Source organism: Ptychodera flava, chromosome 1 (genome assembly GCF_041260155.1).
Source record: "Ptychodera flava strain L36383 chromosome 1, AS_Pfla_20210202, whole genome shotgun sequence".
NCBI lineage: Eukaryota > Metazoa > Hemichordata > Enteropneusta > Ptychoderidae > Ptychodera > Ptychodera flava.
In genome coordinates, this window is record NC_091928.1 from 36,197,794 (window position 1) to 36,214,907 (window position 17,114).

At 38.1% G+C, this 17,114-nt stretch overlaps 2 protein-coding genes across 2 annotated transcripts in view; both read right to left on the minus strand.

The window, feature by feature from the left end:
- Nucleotides 1–1,903, minus strand: part of LOC139136355 (cytochrome P450 20A1-like) — an 81,691-nt gene extending 79,788 nt beyond the window's left edge. Inside the window, exon 1 of the mRNA XM_070704083.1 lies at nucleotides 1,537–1,903. Within this exon, the coding sequence (XP_070560184.1) occupies nucleotides 1,537–1,695 (159 nt within the window). The 5' untranslated portion in view covers nucleotides 1,696–1,903. The remainder of the gene's footprint in view (nucleotides 1–1,536) is intronic.
- Nucleotides 1,904–6,342: 4,439 nt separating this feature from the next.
- LOC139136305 (cytochrome P450 20A1-like) overlaps nucleotides 6,343–17,114 on the minus strand; it is a 37,128-nt gene continuing 26,356 nt past the window's right edge. Inside the window, exons 9-11 of the mRNA XM_070704034.1 lie at nucleotides 11,393–11,507; nucleotides 10,247–10,311; nucleotides 6,343–9,460 (exon numbers count right to left, since the gene is read on the minus strand). Of these exons, the coding sequence (XP_070560135.1) occupies nucleotides 9,208–9,460; nucleotides 10,247–10,311; nucleotides 11,393–11,507 (433 nt within the window). The 3' untranslated portion in view covers nucleotides 6,343–9,207. The remainder of the gene's footprint in view (nucleotides 9,461–10,246; nucleotides 10,312–11,392; nucleotides 11,508–17,114) is intronic.

Genomic DNA, 17,114 nt, shown 5'->3' on the forward strand with positions numbered 1-17,114 from the left:
CGGGTCTTCATTGCGCCTGATCAAATGTAACTTCGCATTGAATGTCCCCATAGCAAATTCTCGCATTCTTCATGTAAGAATGTCAAGTCCGCATGTCCAAATATTCGCATTTTGTACCTCATCATGACATGTCGTAATTATGAATGTCAAGTCTGCATGTCCAAATATTCGCATTTTGTACCTCATCATGGCATGTCGTAATTATGAATGTCAAGTCTGCATGTCCAAATTTTCGCATTTTGTACCTCATCATGGCATGTCGTAATTATGAATGTCAAGTCTGCATGTCCAAATATTCGCATTTTGTACCTCATCATGGCATGTCGTAATTATGAATGTCAAGTCTGCATGTCCAAATTTCGCATTTTGTACCTCATCATGGCATGTCGTAATTACGAATGTCAAGTCTGCATGTCCAAATTTTCGCATTTTGTACCTCATCATGGCATGTCGTAATTATGAATGTCAAGTCTGCATGTCCAAATTTTCGCATTTTGTACCTCATCATGGCATGTCGTAATTACGAATGTCAAGTCTGCATGTCAAATATTCGCATTTTGCATCTCATCATGGCATGTCGTAATTGCGAAAGGCATGTCGTAATTACAAATGTCATAGCTTAATTTTGGCAGGCATTCAACGCCATAGTTCATGCCTTATCATTTAAGCATAAGTTTGAATGGTGTATGTTTGCAATGTATTGAAAATATGTCTTTGGTTTTAAGGTAGTACGTGCCTCGAAAGAGAAAGACTCAAACGTTTGCTCAAACTTTCCTGAATGAAACTAAACCACTCTCTTACCAAATCAATAATAAAAACCGGAGATCACCATACAAAATTTGAAACTAGCGAAATAAATAACCCAACATTTTGCGATATTTGAAATTCAAAATGGCCACCATCCCTGTGTTAACTCTATTGAGGGAAATTTAATTTTGGATTTTCGAAACTCTAAGCCGTTGAAAGTTTTTCTTTCTCCAAAAGCTTTAAAATGAGCCCCCCTCCCCCACAAGTGGTAATTCAGAAACGAATTGAATAAATCTGACAGTCCGACTATCTGTCCCCTAGGCGCGTTCTACCTTAACCATAGACTCTATCTGCTACGTTTTATCGAACACTGGAAAACTTGCCCCGTCACGATGTAATGTTGAGGACGGCATCACTTTTCTTTTAGGGGACCAGAGGTATTTGAGACCGAAGGTCGAACCTGGCTAGAGGCTAAACCACCTCTACAAAATATGGGTTTAAGTGTCAATGTGAGTCAAATATGGTGATAGAGTCGAACACAGGGTATAAGCGAGCATCTATCTAAAGTACATGTGATGAGATGAAAAATTTGGATGTCATAATTGCAGTTGAAAGTGAATACTCCTTTAGGGATGGGGGTTTTGGCAGTGCATGTATACCCTAATTCTGAAATAGTCTAAACAAGAGTATCGCTTACACTTAGTCTAACACTGCTACTACGTGATCGGGAACTTTCGTTCAGCAGGTTTATGCGAAGCATCTTATACAATATAATAAAAATTAACCTACCTTTGAAAATCGAGCTCTGAAGATTGGTCGTAGGCATTGGTATAGAATCGAAATGACGACAACAGCCACAGCGACTAAAACAGCTACATTCGCCATCTTGTTTACTGTCGCAAATATGCAACGCCCCTTGAAAATACCGTTCACCAGATTACGGGTCATTCGAGGTGGGTCACTGAACCTTAGTTGAACCGTCAGAGATCCTTTTCATAGTCACTTATTCATAGAGGTGTTAAACATTTGAACATGTATGACAGGCTCTGGGTCGGGTTGCTTTAGGGAGCCTTCAGTACTTACAGCGGTGGGCCGGGGGAATTCCGTGCGCACCAGTACTGTAAAATGTGACCCTCCCCGCTGACCTCTTGTCTAAAATGTGATCCTTGTCCTTGTTTGACATTCTAAAGCCTGACCCTCCCCCAAACACTGAAGTATTCTTCGCAGGTATAACTGAACCAGTATCAGCACATTTACATAACAATTGGTTTTATTGTTATGTAAATCAGGGACTGATATTATAGGAGGCTTGCGTTTTAGGAGGCAGGGTCGCAATTTATCGCTCAAGCATTTTTCAAGGATCACTATATCATGCGTAACTGAAAGAGGGCAAGATGAGGCTTCACCCAACAATATCAAATCATAATACATGGGAGTTAATCAGGCAAACTTTTGACAATTTCCCCCCACACAACAAGCTATATCTGTACATTTATATGTTTGATAATGTAGGTAATGTACTATGTTTGAAATAGGCAGTAAAACGTGCATGTGTGTACAAGAAATCTGATTTTGGAATTTCACCGACATTTTGATTCAGTGTACATAGCTGTATATGAGGAAACTATGAATATTTTTTCCAATATAAAATTAGCTAAGTATGTGTTTATATGTACTCTTGATTATTTATATTAATGTATTTGATTAAGCTAGGGAGGTTACAAGTGGATGCGTGTGCAAGAAATTTGATTTTGGAATTTCACCGAAATATCGCTTCACTATACACGGTAGTCTGTGAGAGAACTATAACCAGTCCCATATGTTTTTGTCTCTTGTCTTTCATGATAGTGTTCAATGTCTTTAATGTAGGATACATCTTCGCTTGCCAAGGTCTCCGCTCCGGGCAGCTGGATGCTTCCCGAAATCAGACCTTGGCTGATAGACCCCCTAAATCGTGTTTTTTAAAGCGCCACCACACGACTGTATGTGACCAGTAAATAGCCAATCAGATAATCGGTTACTACGAATGTAGTAGTATAGGTCTTTTCCCACTTTTTTCTCGGTGTTACATTTACAAGTATTCGTGGTCGCTGTTCACATTTCATGCTACTGAAATCTACTGCTGAAATCACTGATGTGTTCAAAACGTCAAAACAAAGGCCCAGCCGCCAGCGCGTCGTACAGCAAGATATTCCCAGCTGTCGCTCAACTTGTAATGTGAAAACGTCAACCCGCCAAACTCAAAAGATCGCAGCGCGAAATAGAAAAGTTCTTTCACGATAAACCCATTACTCAGACGTTGTTCAGACATTGTGGTCCTGTCAACTGGCGCGGCCGGCAGCTATTCTGTTGTTCATATCTTTGGAAAATTGTAAACATTGTGAGACGATGAACAGGATTTACCAGAACAGAAAATCGACACGCCGCGGGAGAAACAACTAGAAGCATGGCTCGAAAACATGGACTAGGACTTTGTGAAATAAGCTAGAACTGGAAATCAAAGAAGCGGATTTTGTTTGGGTGTTGTTCAAAAAAATTGACCTATTCATCACAGTAGCAATATACTCATCGGTGAATTTTTCATTGACTACAAGCGTCAGCAAGCAATATTAGCTTAATCATCGATGAATTTTTCATAGACTACAGCGTCAGATTTTTCAAAGTCATCTTCTACACTATCGCCATATTTTTGTCGATTTTTTTTCTTTGGGAGATATCTAACGCTTCACACGATACAAAGCGTTGCCATACATTTCGTAACCCACGATCACTGAAACGGAACTTTTCGCCACCTCTCTGAATGACGAGAAAATCGCCTGTAACTTTATCCCCACCACGCAGTAAGATTTCCATGCATGACAATCAAATCCTGTAACTCGGGCAAGATTGCCTTCCCACTCCTAAATCTCCGTTTGAGCCATTAGGGTGTCACAGGACGAAGGTAAACCAGAGACTTGGTTCAAGTCGGTGAATTTTCAAAAAATAAAATGATTTGTAAAAGTTCCTCGTGTAAAATTTGGTAGCGATCGAACGCGTTTTTATTTAGTCTGTGCAGCTATAGCAGTAGTTAGTTTGTGCCGGGTAAAACTCCCCTGTCTCGCGTTCACCCACTCAACGCGTTCACATAATCCTACTCACACATTTCACAGGAAAACAGAACATATATCATTGCATTCCAGACGTTCACACAACTCACATGCTCACAATTACGCACTTGAACCAAGTCTAGTAAACCAGTAAGTAAATCGAGAGAAAAGCTGTGCACAACAGTGCGGTGGTCGGCGTTTGGAAGGTAGGCGTGGTTTCCTCTTTGAGTGTAACGCGTGCTCTGATTGGTCCGCCTGATTTTCTAATTCCATCAAACTCCTTAAGGTAGAACGCACCTCGGGGACAGACATTCGGACTCTCAAACTTTTACAATTCTCTTCTGATATACCACATGTGGGGGTTCATTTTAAAGCTCTTGGTGAAAGAAAACTTTTCACCGGCTTAGTTTTTCGAAATTCGAAAATTTTTATTTTTCTCCATAGAGTTAACACAGGGATGGCGGCCATTTTGAATTTCTAATATGGGTAAATCTTGGTAATTTGTTTCTCTAGTACCAAAATTTGCACGGTGACCCCCTATTTTTATTCTTGATTTTGAAAGAGAATGATTGAAAGATTCATTAAGGAAAGTTAGAGCAAAAGTTTAAGTCTTTCACTTTCGAGGTGCATACTACCTTAACGCAAAATAGTGGGGGTATCCCGCACGGCGTGGTTAGTGGAAGACTCCTGTCTGGCTAACGAGCCGTGCGAGCGGACGATGTCTTTAATGTAGGATACATCTGTATCTTCTTTGCTTGAAAAGCTTTTCGATAATGTTAACGTATTTTAAGGATCAATACATATTTTAAGAATCAATATATATTGTCGGTGATTTCCTATTGAGGAAATATCACATGGACAATCGAAGATTTGGCCATAAAATCAGCTACTGTTAAAAGTGACCCCAAAGACAGGTTTATAAAAAAATATCCTCCTCTTGGACAGATTTCTAACAAGTGACCCTCCCCAATTCCCAAAGTCCACCCGACATGTAATTACTGAAGGCTCCCTTATAAGGATGAAGGCCTGTGTTTTCACTAAAATGTACGGTTAGAAGGATAGTATTTTCACTGTTTATGTAGGCGAAGGGCATGGTTAGGAACAATATTTTTTAACCGTGTAAGTGTACTGACTGGTGTGTAAGATTTCAGTCAAGCCACCTTTAATAATCGATATTTGAACATTGATTTAAAGTGTTGGTACATAATCAAAATGATTATCACGGCCACGACGATGGAAGAATCTACATTCACCATCTTAATTTTCAGTCAACGGTAATGCAATCCCGCCGAAAATATACTTCCTCTTGCCACGTGTTTCCGTTTAGTAGGAAGCTGAATGTAGCATGAAATGAGTTGATAAGTTTGACCGGTAGTAATGCTCCATTGTTTTGTCACGAACTTTTCAGGCATTCAATAGTTTCTCTCCCATGCGTTTCAGACTGCCATAACAAATTGCTAGGGGCGGTAACGGACGCTTTTTGGCTAAGAGCATGTACTTTGCATGTCCCCTCTCGGATACAAAGTAAATATTCGCGTCGTCCCTACAAAGACATATTCAATGGTAGGTCCCACTGAAAGGGTCTTCAATCAAGCGCAGTCTCAGGAGTTAGGATATGATTGTTCAGAGTCAAGATACGGAATTAAGCCCTATAATAGTCTCCTGCAAATTCTCTGCCCATTACCCCGTAGGAGCATCGAAAACGTAAACCTTTATGATAAAAGTAATGTGTAGTCACTGTTTGTTGAAAACTCAGTGGCGTTTGAAAATATTAATATTAAAGGACAGGATATATTGTCAAAACAGGAGGAGATATCCTTTCAACGGGAAGCTTGAGTCAAAGTCAACCTCCGGTCATTTCTAATTAGTTTAGCATCTGTTACACTAAACGCAAGACAATAACAGTTTCTTCAAGGTTGGGGATGTAAACAATCGAAGTGAATCTTTAGAAGGTACCGTCGAAGCTATCGTCCGAGCATCGTAAAACGTAAAACCTTTCTTGATAAAAGCAATGTGTATATAGTCCATGTTTGTTAAATACTCGATGACGTTGGAAAAACACTCAATCTACTGCGTAAGGTAGCTTCTATAAAATTATGATTATTAATACTGCGTTTGAGTCATGAACACAGACACCGCTAAAACTTTATAAGACATTGAATGTAGTGTCGGTGTTTAACCATCTATACTGGACCATAATTTAGTTGGTATTTACTGCAGTGTATTTTTTCACTTTTTGTAGTAACTTATATGCACTCTTAACGTTGTGAGCGTAGTTTTCGTACGACAACCCACTGTGTAACAAAAATCTCTGTTGACGTTCGTTAATTTGATTATTCGGCTCACTTCAATTTTACTTATCGGTACCGTTCTTACCAGCTCAGGACGTTAACACTAGGTGGGCGCTCAAATTTGATTACAACCGTACGGTCGCTAACCAGGAAGTTACAGGCTTTAACCTATCGTAACACTATCCTAAACACAAGCAACCAGGCTGGACAATAAATCGTACCTTTAATATGATTATAGTTTGTTTATTCAGTACTTCTGGCCACCGGTCAAAATGTACAGAGGAGTAGATATTACGTGTATCATTCGCTAGTACATGACAGAATAAGCAAACATACAAGTCTGTCGGAAAAAAAGAAGAAAGAAAATACATCATACAGAACTATGAAACATAATTATCCAAAAATTCGTGTCTACGATTCGTGTCAAATCGCACCTTCAATATGGCATATAGTATTAAACATTTTCAGTTGCTGCCCAATGTTACATGGCACAAAGAAATTACTAAACTATGAACAGCACAACTCAGGACTCAGAACAGATAACTAGAAAAGCAGCAAAGTCACGGGATAAAAATTGTTGCTTTCCCTACAACCTAATTCTTGTAAACTCGCCTTTTGACTCGTTTGTACATTCTAAACTCAGCAGAATCAGTGCTACAATACCTCTTCAAGCTAAGGAGCAAGCAAAGTTATCGTTCGGGGTTGGGGAGAGAAAATTGGGGAACTGTGAAAATACTGGGTGTTCAAAGGGAGAGGGGTTGAAAATTGGTACCATTAGAGGGGCCTCCAGCTTTTCACTCAGTGTGTATCATACCGAGAATTCACTCTGGAATGGGTAGAAAAAATTCTTTCATATACAAGTTTTCTAATATAATCCAATGAGACTGCTGTGCTTCAATGACCAACGCTCATAATATGTTCTTGATAACAGAATGATGCTGACTTTAAACGTATTGGAATGAGAAATGCCAGGAAAAGTTGACTATCATGGGGTGCTGAAAAGTAGACAATTGGCCGGGAAAAATACGTGCAGGCAAATTATCAATTAAACAGACACAGCTATAATTTAAAATTGATTTCTTTTCGTGGTAAGGTGGGAGAATCATCTGTATAACACATTGATATATTTTGATGAATTCAATATCATATTTGGTGATCACCTAAGTATTACTGTTTACCTCATTACAGTCGAGTAAATGAAATCAGTTTTCAAAAATATACTAATGCAAGAAGGGAAACTAATTGTTCATACTTTGTGCCATAGATTACATTACATAGTGAAATGACACTCGTGGGTAATATTCAAAAATCAACTTTCAATACTTATACGCCTTCCTAATCTACCATATCCTAGAAAAGTAAATTCACATCAATGTTAAAACATATGCAAATGCACAGTTATAGCCAGATGTATATCGGAAAATATTGTTCATAGTTTGAACCATAATATTTTACATTATTTATGTCCTAAAATTAATAAGCAATCAAATCATAATCGAACCGCTGCCATCACTTTGAAACGAGAATGGAAGGCAAGTTCTCTCCACCTGCGGTTAATTGTGCTCGTTCCCCTAGTACAACGCATGCCTACAATGTACATACGAAAAATGATAAAATATATGTGAATCTATCTCCTGTGTCTGCATCTGTGAAAAAAATCAAAACACTTAAGCTGACAATATATCAAGAGGCACAGCACTGCTGAACATTAAGTTTTGCAACAGCTACAGACAATTCAAACAAGCACACTATGAAATAGGCACTGTAACAAAAAACAAAAACAAAAGTTGAACAGCAGGTCGGAAAACAAGCCACGGGGCATTCCGGAAATGAATTGTAACATTAAAGTACAAAAATGTACTGATGTTATGGTGAAAACTCCAAAGTTTTAGAGAAATCCCAAATTGTCACAACCAACAACGGTACGTGTAAAGGACGTCATGATGAATTAAACAGCTCTATGTTAATTGGAAACCTTGCAAAGAAGGTGATAAACACATTTATTGACAAACAACATTGGGTTTTGGCAAAGTCACTACAAATAACACGATTGGAACTTATTTGGAATAATTGGATTTTCATATTTTACAAATTTCTCAAAAGTTTTAGTTGCCTCATAGCTGAATGTCTCAATATTACAAATTACTCATGAAATACGTGTGTAAGGTAAAAAGGAAAGCAGATGAGATAAAATTTACAGATTTTAAAGACATTACTTCACCATCCAATTATCCCAAATTAGTTCAAATCGTGTTAAATAGATAAGGAAGTGGTCAGGAAATACCTCATTGCCAGATTAAGGCCGATTTTAGTAAGTCTAACAAAGGCACTGATATTTGACCTTGTCCTTCCGATCAGCTGTGACACGTCAGCTACAATATGTCATAGATATCTTTGAAGTAAGTAATTATGTAAGTTGTAATGTAAATTTCCAAACTATACGTTATTTCATAATATAAGCGTATAATTATACAATATGGTAATTAAGCAAATTATAGCATAGATAGTTAATCAGTTAATTTGGAAAATCAGCTTATTATCATCATCGGGTTCATGTAGATGACTTGACTGAGAAATAAAGTATTTTTATTAACCATCCACTGGCCTTTGCTCTTGTTGATCTCTGGTTAATCTACTCGCGAAAAAACCGACAGAGAACGGTGGTATCACTGACTCCACATTCATTTGAGTACGGACCTTTTTTGGTCATAGATTACGTTACACGAAATATGGCGTGCATACAGAAAAGGCTATGTGGCCATAAACATTATTTAATTTATTGCGTAATGGATTTGCTGAACAAATCTTACAGCTCGAACATACCGGTCTATCTGCTCCACCAAATACATAGCTCACAATTATTAACATTAAAATTATTAAAAGTAATTCGTAGAGAATTTCGAACTTCTACGGTATATGTATATCCTAGGGCAACATTAGAAAGATTAGACTAAGAGTATTTTTTTGAATCAACTGTTATGCTCAAATACAAAACTATACAAAGTCATTTCATATTATGATGCAGTTAGTTTTGTCAATTCTTACATCTTTGCCGATTTGTGATGATCTGAATTAAGGAGTTGTCATTCTCTTTTTTCTAACGTGATCTTAACTTCCTCGCTCGGCAATGTAACAAAACCGTACTTTCGCTTTATATTTTGACCTCCAACCAGATGAAATTTGAACTTTCTACAAAGCGTTGCCAATAGCACAAAGGCCTCAGCGTGGGATACCCGATATGCTGGACAAATCCTCTTGCCAGCGAATCCAAATGGAGAAAATGCCAACTTGTGACGCTCTGCAACTTTTTCGGGGAGAAATCGGTCAGGGTCGAACCTGTGTATGAAAGTCAAGTAAGTTTATTAATCACAGAGGTCATTGATAGCTAGCGAGTATTGAACTTTTGGCTTTCAAAATAAGAGCGAGTTTACAGACGCAAGCACAAATCAATTTTTAACCAGGACATACAATTTTTCCCCAAAATTATATTTGTATGTATACTACGGTGGTTATAGGAACGGTCTTTACAGATTTTTGTCAGTTTACATGACTTTTCAACTCTTTAAAACCTTTGGCCCTGAAAAGGAGGGGTCGCCTTCGAACGTTGCCATAGTGCGGGGTGTCTCATTGTTTTTCGTTTTCAGCGACGAAGGGGTCAGCCACTTTTTATGTTCAGAAAGATAGATCCATCCTCCCGGGCCAAAACAGTTACAAGTTCCTTTCCCGATATCATGTGTTCCTATGTCGTATCAGAATGAAAGTCACTTTGAATGCAACAGATACAGTGCAATGAAGTACAAACGACACGAAACCTGGACACATATTTTTTCCAATCAGCGAAGATCGAAACATTTCTATCCCGAACCGTTTTCTTTCATAATCACTATCATGCATTATCGTTCAAGGATTGGGAGTAGATACACATAGTACCTAAAATCTGATATCTGATATTCAGAATGACCTCCGTGCCATTTGCTTACTTCATGAGGAAATTTAAATTTATATTTGATTTTACAAAATAAAGACTGAAAACTTCGACGAAGCTTAAACAAAGAAATGTAAAATTCGAGAGTCAGAAAATCCGTTCCCCAGTTTTTTCTACGTTTTGTAGGTATGACATACCTTTCTGGGTCGGGCCATATTGCCTTGTCTGCCAACACAACACCAAGAGCGTGTATTACTCCAGTCTAAATATACAAGCGAGATACACGTATAGGAACACATTTTATCATACACTAATATATGACAAAAAGAGAGATTAGTTTCTGTGCGCCGCGCCGTAATTTCGGGGCCAGCGCGTAATGTCTTTTTCGGTTACATACTAATCAGTACAGCTATCCTTGATATCCCTGTTTTGCATGTCCAAAAATGCTACAAAGAAAATACGGTAGTATTTTGCAGTCAGAGATAAATGACAATTAACTCTTGGATAAATAGTGCAAAACTAGCATTGTTAGGGGGGGGACAAAAAAAAGAAAATCGCGTCATCGCATCACCATTGCTGAGTGTGAAGGACAAAAATAATCATTTTTTTTGCCTTACAAAAATAATGAACTCTTCTGTATTCATATGGGATAATAATCAAATTTGATTTACTCGATGTACAAGGGTTACCGGAAGAATTCGGCCAAAACGTACCCTCACTGTAGAGCAAGGGTCGAATTAAGGAGAGATAAAAATATCACGTAAGTCTGCGTATTGATTTATTGATGAAGTAGGCCTATAATAACCTTGTTACGGTGTTGATCAAAAGTGTATTGTGTTATACTACAAGGCAATCCGATTTTAAGTGTTTTTATTTTATTTAAAGTGGTATGCGCCTCGAAAATGAAAGGCCTAAACTTTTGCTCAAACTTTCCTCAAATAATATCTCATTTATTATCTTTCGACATAAGTATTACAAATGTGGTGGTCACTGTGTTCCTTTTTTCTAAAGAAACAAATCACCTATGATTTACGAATGTTTCGAATTTAAAATCGCCGCATTACTCGTTAACTCTATGAAAACCCACAATGTCAATGTTTCTGAAAAACGACGATAGTGAACATTTTTGTCAATTCAACGGCTTCAAAATGAGCCAAAGCAAGTGGTAGATCAGGAAACATTTGCAAACGTTTAAGAGTCTGAATCTTTGTCCCAGAGGTGCATTCTATCTAAAGAAGGACATACATCGATTGACTTAATCAGAATTTTGTTACGCATTTGATACAAGTTGCCGTCCAAGTGGAAACGTAAAAGCACATTTCATCTCACGTATTGCTTCTTACTCCTTTTGGAATAGTGTAATCCAACACTTTCATGTCTTCTTCGAAATTCACTCTTGCAGCAAATGGGGCAAGTACAGAACAGCGTATAGTTTCATCTATAACCCTCTTCAGGTATCTATTGAAAGAACGTAATCTGTTTTACCTTTTGTAGTCTTTTCTCCCTAGACAGTAAAATGTTGGCACGAAACAAATCTTACATACGTTTGTTGAAAGCTAGATATTAAAAGTAAAAGTTAAATTCTGTAAAACTGTTGTAGCACAATTGATTGACGCCTCCCAAAGAAGGAAAATCTACTGACAGTATTTCTATTTTTACAAAATACTATCATACCTAAAACCATTTCCGTTTCAACATGTAGAAATGGAAAATTGTTCTGTTTTACTGCCGTTTATGGAAGTTTCAATGTAGCCAAAGTAATTTTCTGTCGACGGAAAGTAAAGCACATATACATTTTTATCTTCACATGTACGAGAATGGGAAAGTGAAAAAGCAACACGATGCAGTTTAGAAAATCAATGACCAAATTTGCGTGTGTCTTCCGATTGGAGAGAAGTGCACAATAAAAAATCTCGGAGCGGTATAAGGCTGCGTTCGCAAATGACCCTGAGGGGCTGGAGGAATCGCGATAGAATTTTTTTCAGATTCTCCCCGCAACACCCTCAAAATATTTCAAGTCTCCCGCCGTTCAATATGATCAAAATTTTTCAAGTGCCCTTTATATCATATAACCGCATATTTATTAGGGATGCACGCAAAGTAAAATGTTTTTGCAGTTCTGCTCGTAGATGTTCGAAACTACCTGTTATCAGCAGCTTGTAGAGCCATTTTTCTTAAGGCAAGTTCTTATAGTGATTATTTTTTAAATACATCATTGGACTTTTTGGATTTATCAGTCTAAGTCGACTTTAGTTAATCCCACTCTGGCCAGGTCAATACCACCTGCTGAAGAGAACACAAAGGCACGATCATGAGAGTGTATGCAAATTGTGAATTCCTGGCTACATTTTGCCAAACTAGGAATATTTGTCAGCACAGTACCAGCCAAAATTATCTTAAAAAGTTTCAAAAGTACGAGACATATGTGACTTAGATGATGCTCAACATTTACAATACCGAAAGGTTTAAATATTCCATGAAATAAATGTTTTAATCTCCGATATTTTAGGTGTGATAATGGCAAATTTGGTAGAAAATAAATTATCTATTTAGCCACACATTATTTAATTTAAAAACGAATCTTTACTGCGTCATTTGACGTTAACTCTTCTTCAACTACATCAGAGTCAGTGCTATCTCAGTGACACTGCAGATATGTAGTGACAGTGACACAAAAGTAGCAGGGCTGCATACAGCTGTATCAATTTTGATAATTTTGACAACATTAGTAGTAAGGAATATTTGACCTCCAGGACAAAATAAGAATTTTACACCCATTTTATTCATTTATCTACATGAAGCGAAGGAAATTTAACCATCCATGTAACTAAAGTGTGACCCTGACCTATATACGAACTCACGCATGCGCAACAGGGTTTGGCGCAGCCTGAACTAAGCGGGGAAATTCCCTGCTGAGCATGTTTATACATGTACGGGAAATTCCGTGTGAGTCAACCGGGTCATCAAACTAGCCTATATAAAGGAGCCCCGTTGTCAGTCCGGCCGGCGGTCGCGTAGTCTAGCTGATGTTGAACACGAAGTTCCTATCGGTGCGAACTAACTTTCATATCCATTCAATCCATAATGTCTTAAATATCTTTCCAGAGGTGGACTAAATCCTTCTTGTTTTTGTATTTCTAGCGCCTGATGAAATATGTTCTGAATAAGTTCTGACTCCGGAGCCTCCTCGTTCCGAAGGGTTGCGCCTTTTTCTTGTATTTGTGTAAGCAGCTGTTTATATTGAACATAATAATGTTTATATTTCTCTCGTCTCTTTGTACACCGTTTTTCCTTGTATTACATCAATAACAACGCCAGGTATAGGAGTTAAGGCTAACAGTACCGGAACTGTCGGAATTGCTGCTATTACAGCAGAGCTTACAAGAATTCCTTTAGTAATATTAAGAGCCATATCAATTCGACCCATCAATTTATAACTTCGTCGATATGCAGCACTTGTTCTTTCTATGTAATCAGCCAATTGTTCAACGCTTTCAACAACTGAGATGTGCATTTTTACTGTATATGTAAGGGGGATAAAAAATAATTGTAGTAATATAGAAATACAATATGGCAGAAGGAGGAGAGAATATAGAACTCCAGGATTTCGATGATGCAAATTTGAATGATGACGATGTTACTGCTGAACATCTTTTACCGATGATACTTTTGCAGAAGCCGGTCCTTCCCAGGCTGGCTCACGCGATAGCCCGCAGGTAGATCCTACGACTAGACAGAGAGTAACAATTGAAATACAAATGGCTGAAAAATTCTTAAACGAGAATAATATTACTGATGAAGCAGCACGAAACGAATTATTTATGAATGCAAAGATTAGGGATGGAAATCTGTATTATAAAAACCTCAAGCTATCAAAAACTATAGGACGTGGATTTAGATCACTCGAGACAGTAAAAAGAGAAGCGGAGGATATGAATTTGTAAGTAAAGTATACAGTTTGAGGGGGAGCAGCGCAGAGCCCGAAAATGTGAGTCGTGCATTGCATTCTGTAGATGTGGAAAACGATAAAATACCGGCTGAGAAGATGACGCCAGAAGACATGGGTATATACAAAGATAAACTGACAGAGTTACGACAAGATGCTTCTGGTAATGCAGATAAAATACAAGCTTTTGAAAATAAAATCGAACAATGGAACAATCTAAACCCTGAATATAGAGCTTTTGTTGATGAATTAAAGATGGCAAATATGCGTCTTGATGAGCTTTACAGTGAAAGAGAAAATCTGTTAGAGCAGACAGAACTTACACCCGAACTCAGAACAAGACTAGCTAAAATTGATGATCGAATTGAAGTACAACTTGATATGATCAGTGGGGCACGTGAAAGACTGGCGTCGACTAGGTCTCTTCGTGATGTAATTTCTGATCCAGAATTATCACTGAGACTGAAGCTGACAGAATTATTTAAACGAAATGGTATAACAATCGCTGCAATACTGACTGCCCTTGGAATGGCAATATCAACAATTGCCCTGGCTGTGACTAAAGGAGGAGGAGCAGGAACTGGCGGGTCTGGTTCAGGTCCACCCAAAGTATATACAAAAGCGAAAGAAATTGTAAAGCAATTTGGCGAATGGTTAAAAACATTGGCCGCAAAAAGTGCTGCTGCAATACCAGGTTTAATCGGCTCCCTTGTCAGTTTTCTTTTAAAAACAGCAGGATCAGTTGTTGGATTTGTTGGAGAACAGCTATGGATATTTTTAACTGGATTAACATTAGTCATTATAAATAAAATTATGTACTAATATATGACACCCCTACGGAATCAGCATGTTTGGTGAAAAGAATATTGCAAAGTTTCTTTCTAAAAATAAAGACCTGTTTGGTTTCTCCGTCGAATTGGAATGGTGCAAACTTCGGCGGGTAAATCGACATATCCTTCGAGCAAATCCAGGTGTCCGACTCAAAGATGATAATCTTTATCATAACATATTAGCTTTCGTGAAGGAATGTCAAAAGACTAACTTCTTTAAGCGACTAGAATTCATAGCTGTATTCCAGGATACTGAGGATGACCAAGAGGCTCATCATCTCCAAGAATATTGGGTTCTTCGATTGATTCGCGACACAGGCAATCGATTTATATTTCAGGCAGACGGAAATATTTACGTAAAGATGTGATTTGAATTTTTTCTTCTAAGTCATTATATACACGAAGTGAAACTTAAGATGTGATTAATTTTCTTTTTTTCTTCTACTATATACATTACACGAAAAATGGGGTACGATAGAACATTATCACCGACTTTCACCAACCGAATACCGAATGGAACGAAGTCAGAAAGAACTCATCACGTGATTGCTCATAATCCAAGTGAGGCAGATCCAGGCCAGACACTTATCATACGATGTCCAAAGTTAGAAAGCGGAGTACTCTTAGTTCCAGATACTTTCGACCTGGTTTTTGATCTCGAAGTAATGGGAGGTGAACTACCCATGTAGTACAAAATGTTGCAAAAAATTTGGTGGAGCGTATGAAACTCACATTTGAGGGCCAGCACTTTCCGATTTGAGTAAATATAACCTCATTGAATGCTATCGTGATCTCTTCAAACATAAAAAGGAGAGATCGAACATGACACTGTACGGAATTCAGAACGAAAATCTAAGAAAATTGAGAAGTGGCGCGGCCGATGCAGATGCCGCCGTCGTGGGCGATAATTTACTTTTCGACACATATAAAACAAAATATGCTATTCGTCTCACTCATCCCCTCGTGACAGGTCATGGAGTTGCATATCCAAAAGCGTTAGGGAGTCATATTGAATGGGAAATTACGTTGGCACCCGCCCCCCAATTAATTGTCAGTAATAAACTGATTACAACCAATTATAAATTAAAAAACATTCAAATGGAATACGAGACAATTTCTGACCTCGATCTCGCGAGGTCAACTGCTGGTTATTACAACAATGGGAAAAGTTTTCTCTACGAGCATATACATTATTTTAGAACAATCCCATTCAAAGAATCGGACACGGTTATCAATGAAAATATAAATGTACCACGACGTAGCATTAGAGGTATCGCTATACTCTTCACTAAAAATCAGAATCAGTCAGAACTGAACAGTGAACTTTTCTTTAACCCCTCCATTGAATCTGTGTCTGTAATGATCGAAGGCATTGCAAATAAAGTGTACGCTCAGAAGATGATACCAAGACAATTTTGGCGAGAGGTGCGACGGTATTTTGCTGAAGATAAAGATTGGTGTGAAATTGATATAGATGAGGCCGATTATTTGAAGAATAAATTCTGTCTGTTTATCGATCTGCGTAGCTTTAAAGATATTGAGTTTCATGGAAATGGTTTAAAAGTAATGAACACAAAGGACGGAATTCAACTTGAGATCCTGAAGAAAGATACCGCGTGGGGTGGCGATGACGCTCACAATGATAATATATTTGCCCACATTTATGTTATCAGTGATGCCCTGGTCTCTATTGAAAATAGTAGATTAAAGTCTTTACAATTTTAACCATGACATGACCGTCCGTCCTATCGGCCATGTTTCTGCCAGCCATTCGCCCGTGTCTGGATTGTATAACTGCACACGTTTGATATCATTTGGTGCCATCATGATTTTACTACGCTTTTCACTACGGATTTCTCCAGCCTTTTTCCGTACAAACTGTACAAATTGTGCCGGCTCGGGCTCCTTCCCAGTTTCAAACAGATCTTTTATAATCTTCAAAGTTCAAATGTTTTCTAACACAAACATCTTTCACCCCTTTATTTTTTTTCGTCTCCGAAGTTGGAGTTCGAAAAGCATACACTTTCGAGCGTATGCCGACAAAATCAAGAATAGGTTCACCATTCAACTCATCTTTAAATTTACCTATCACTTTTTTATTAATCTTCGGAAAATCGGGGCTACCATGGGTCCACTCATCCCACTAGTATCATATATAGACTTCTCACAATTCTTTTCCACATCTTCCCGAACTATATCATTGAAAGTTACGTCCGGGGAGGGAAGTGGCACACTGTAAACAAAACTATCAGTATCCATGTAGGCTAATCGTATTCCAGGGAACCGCTT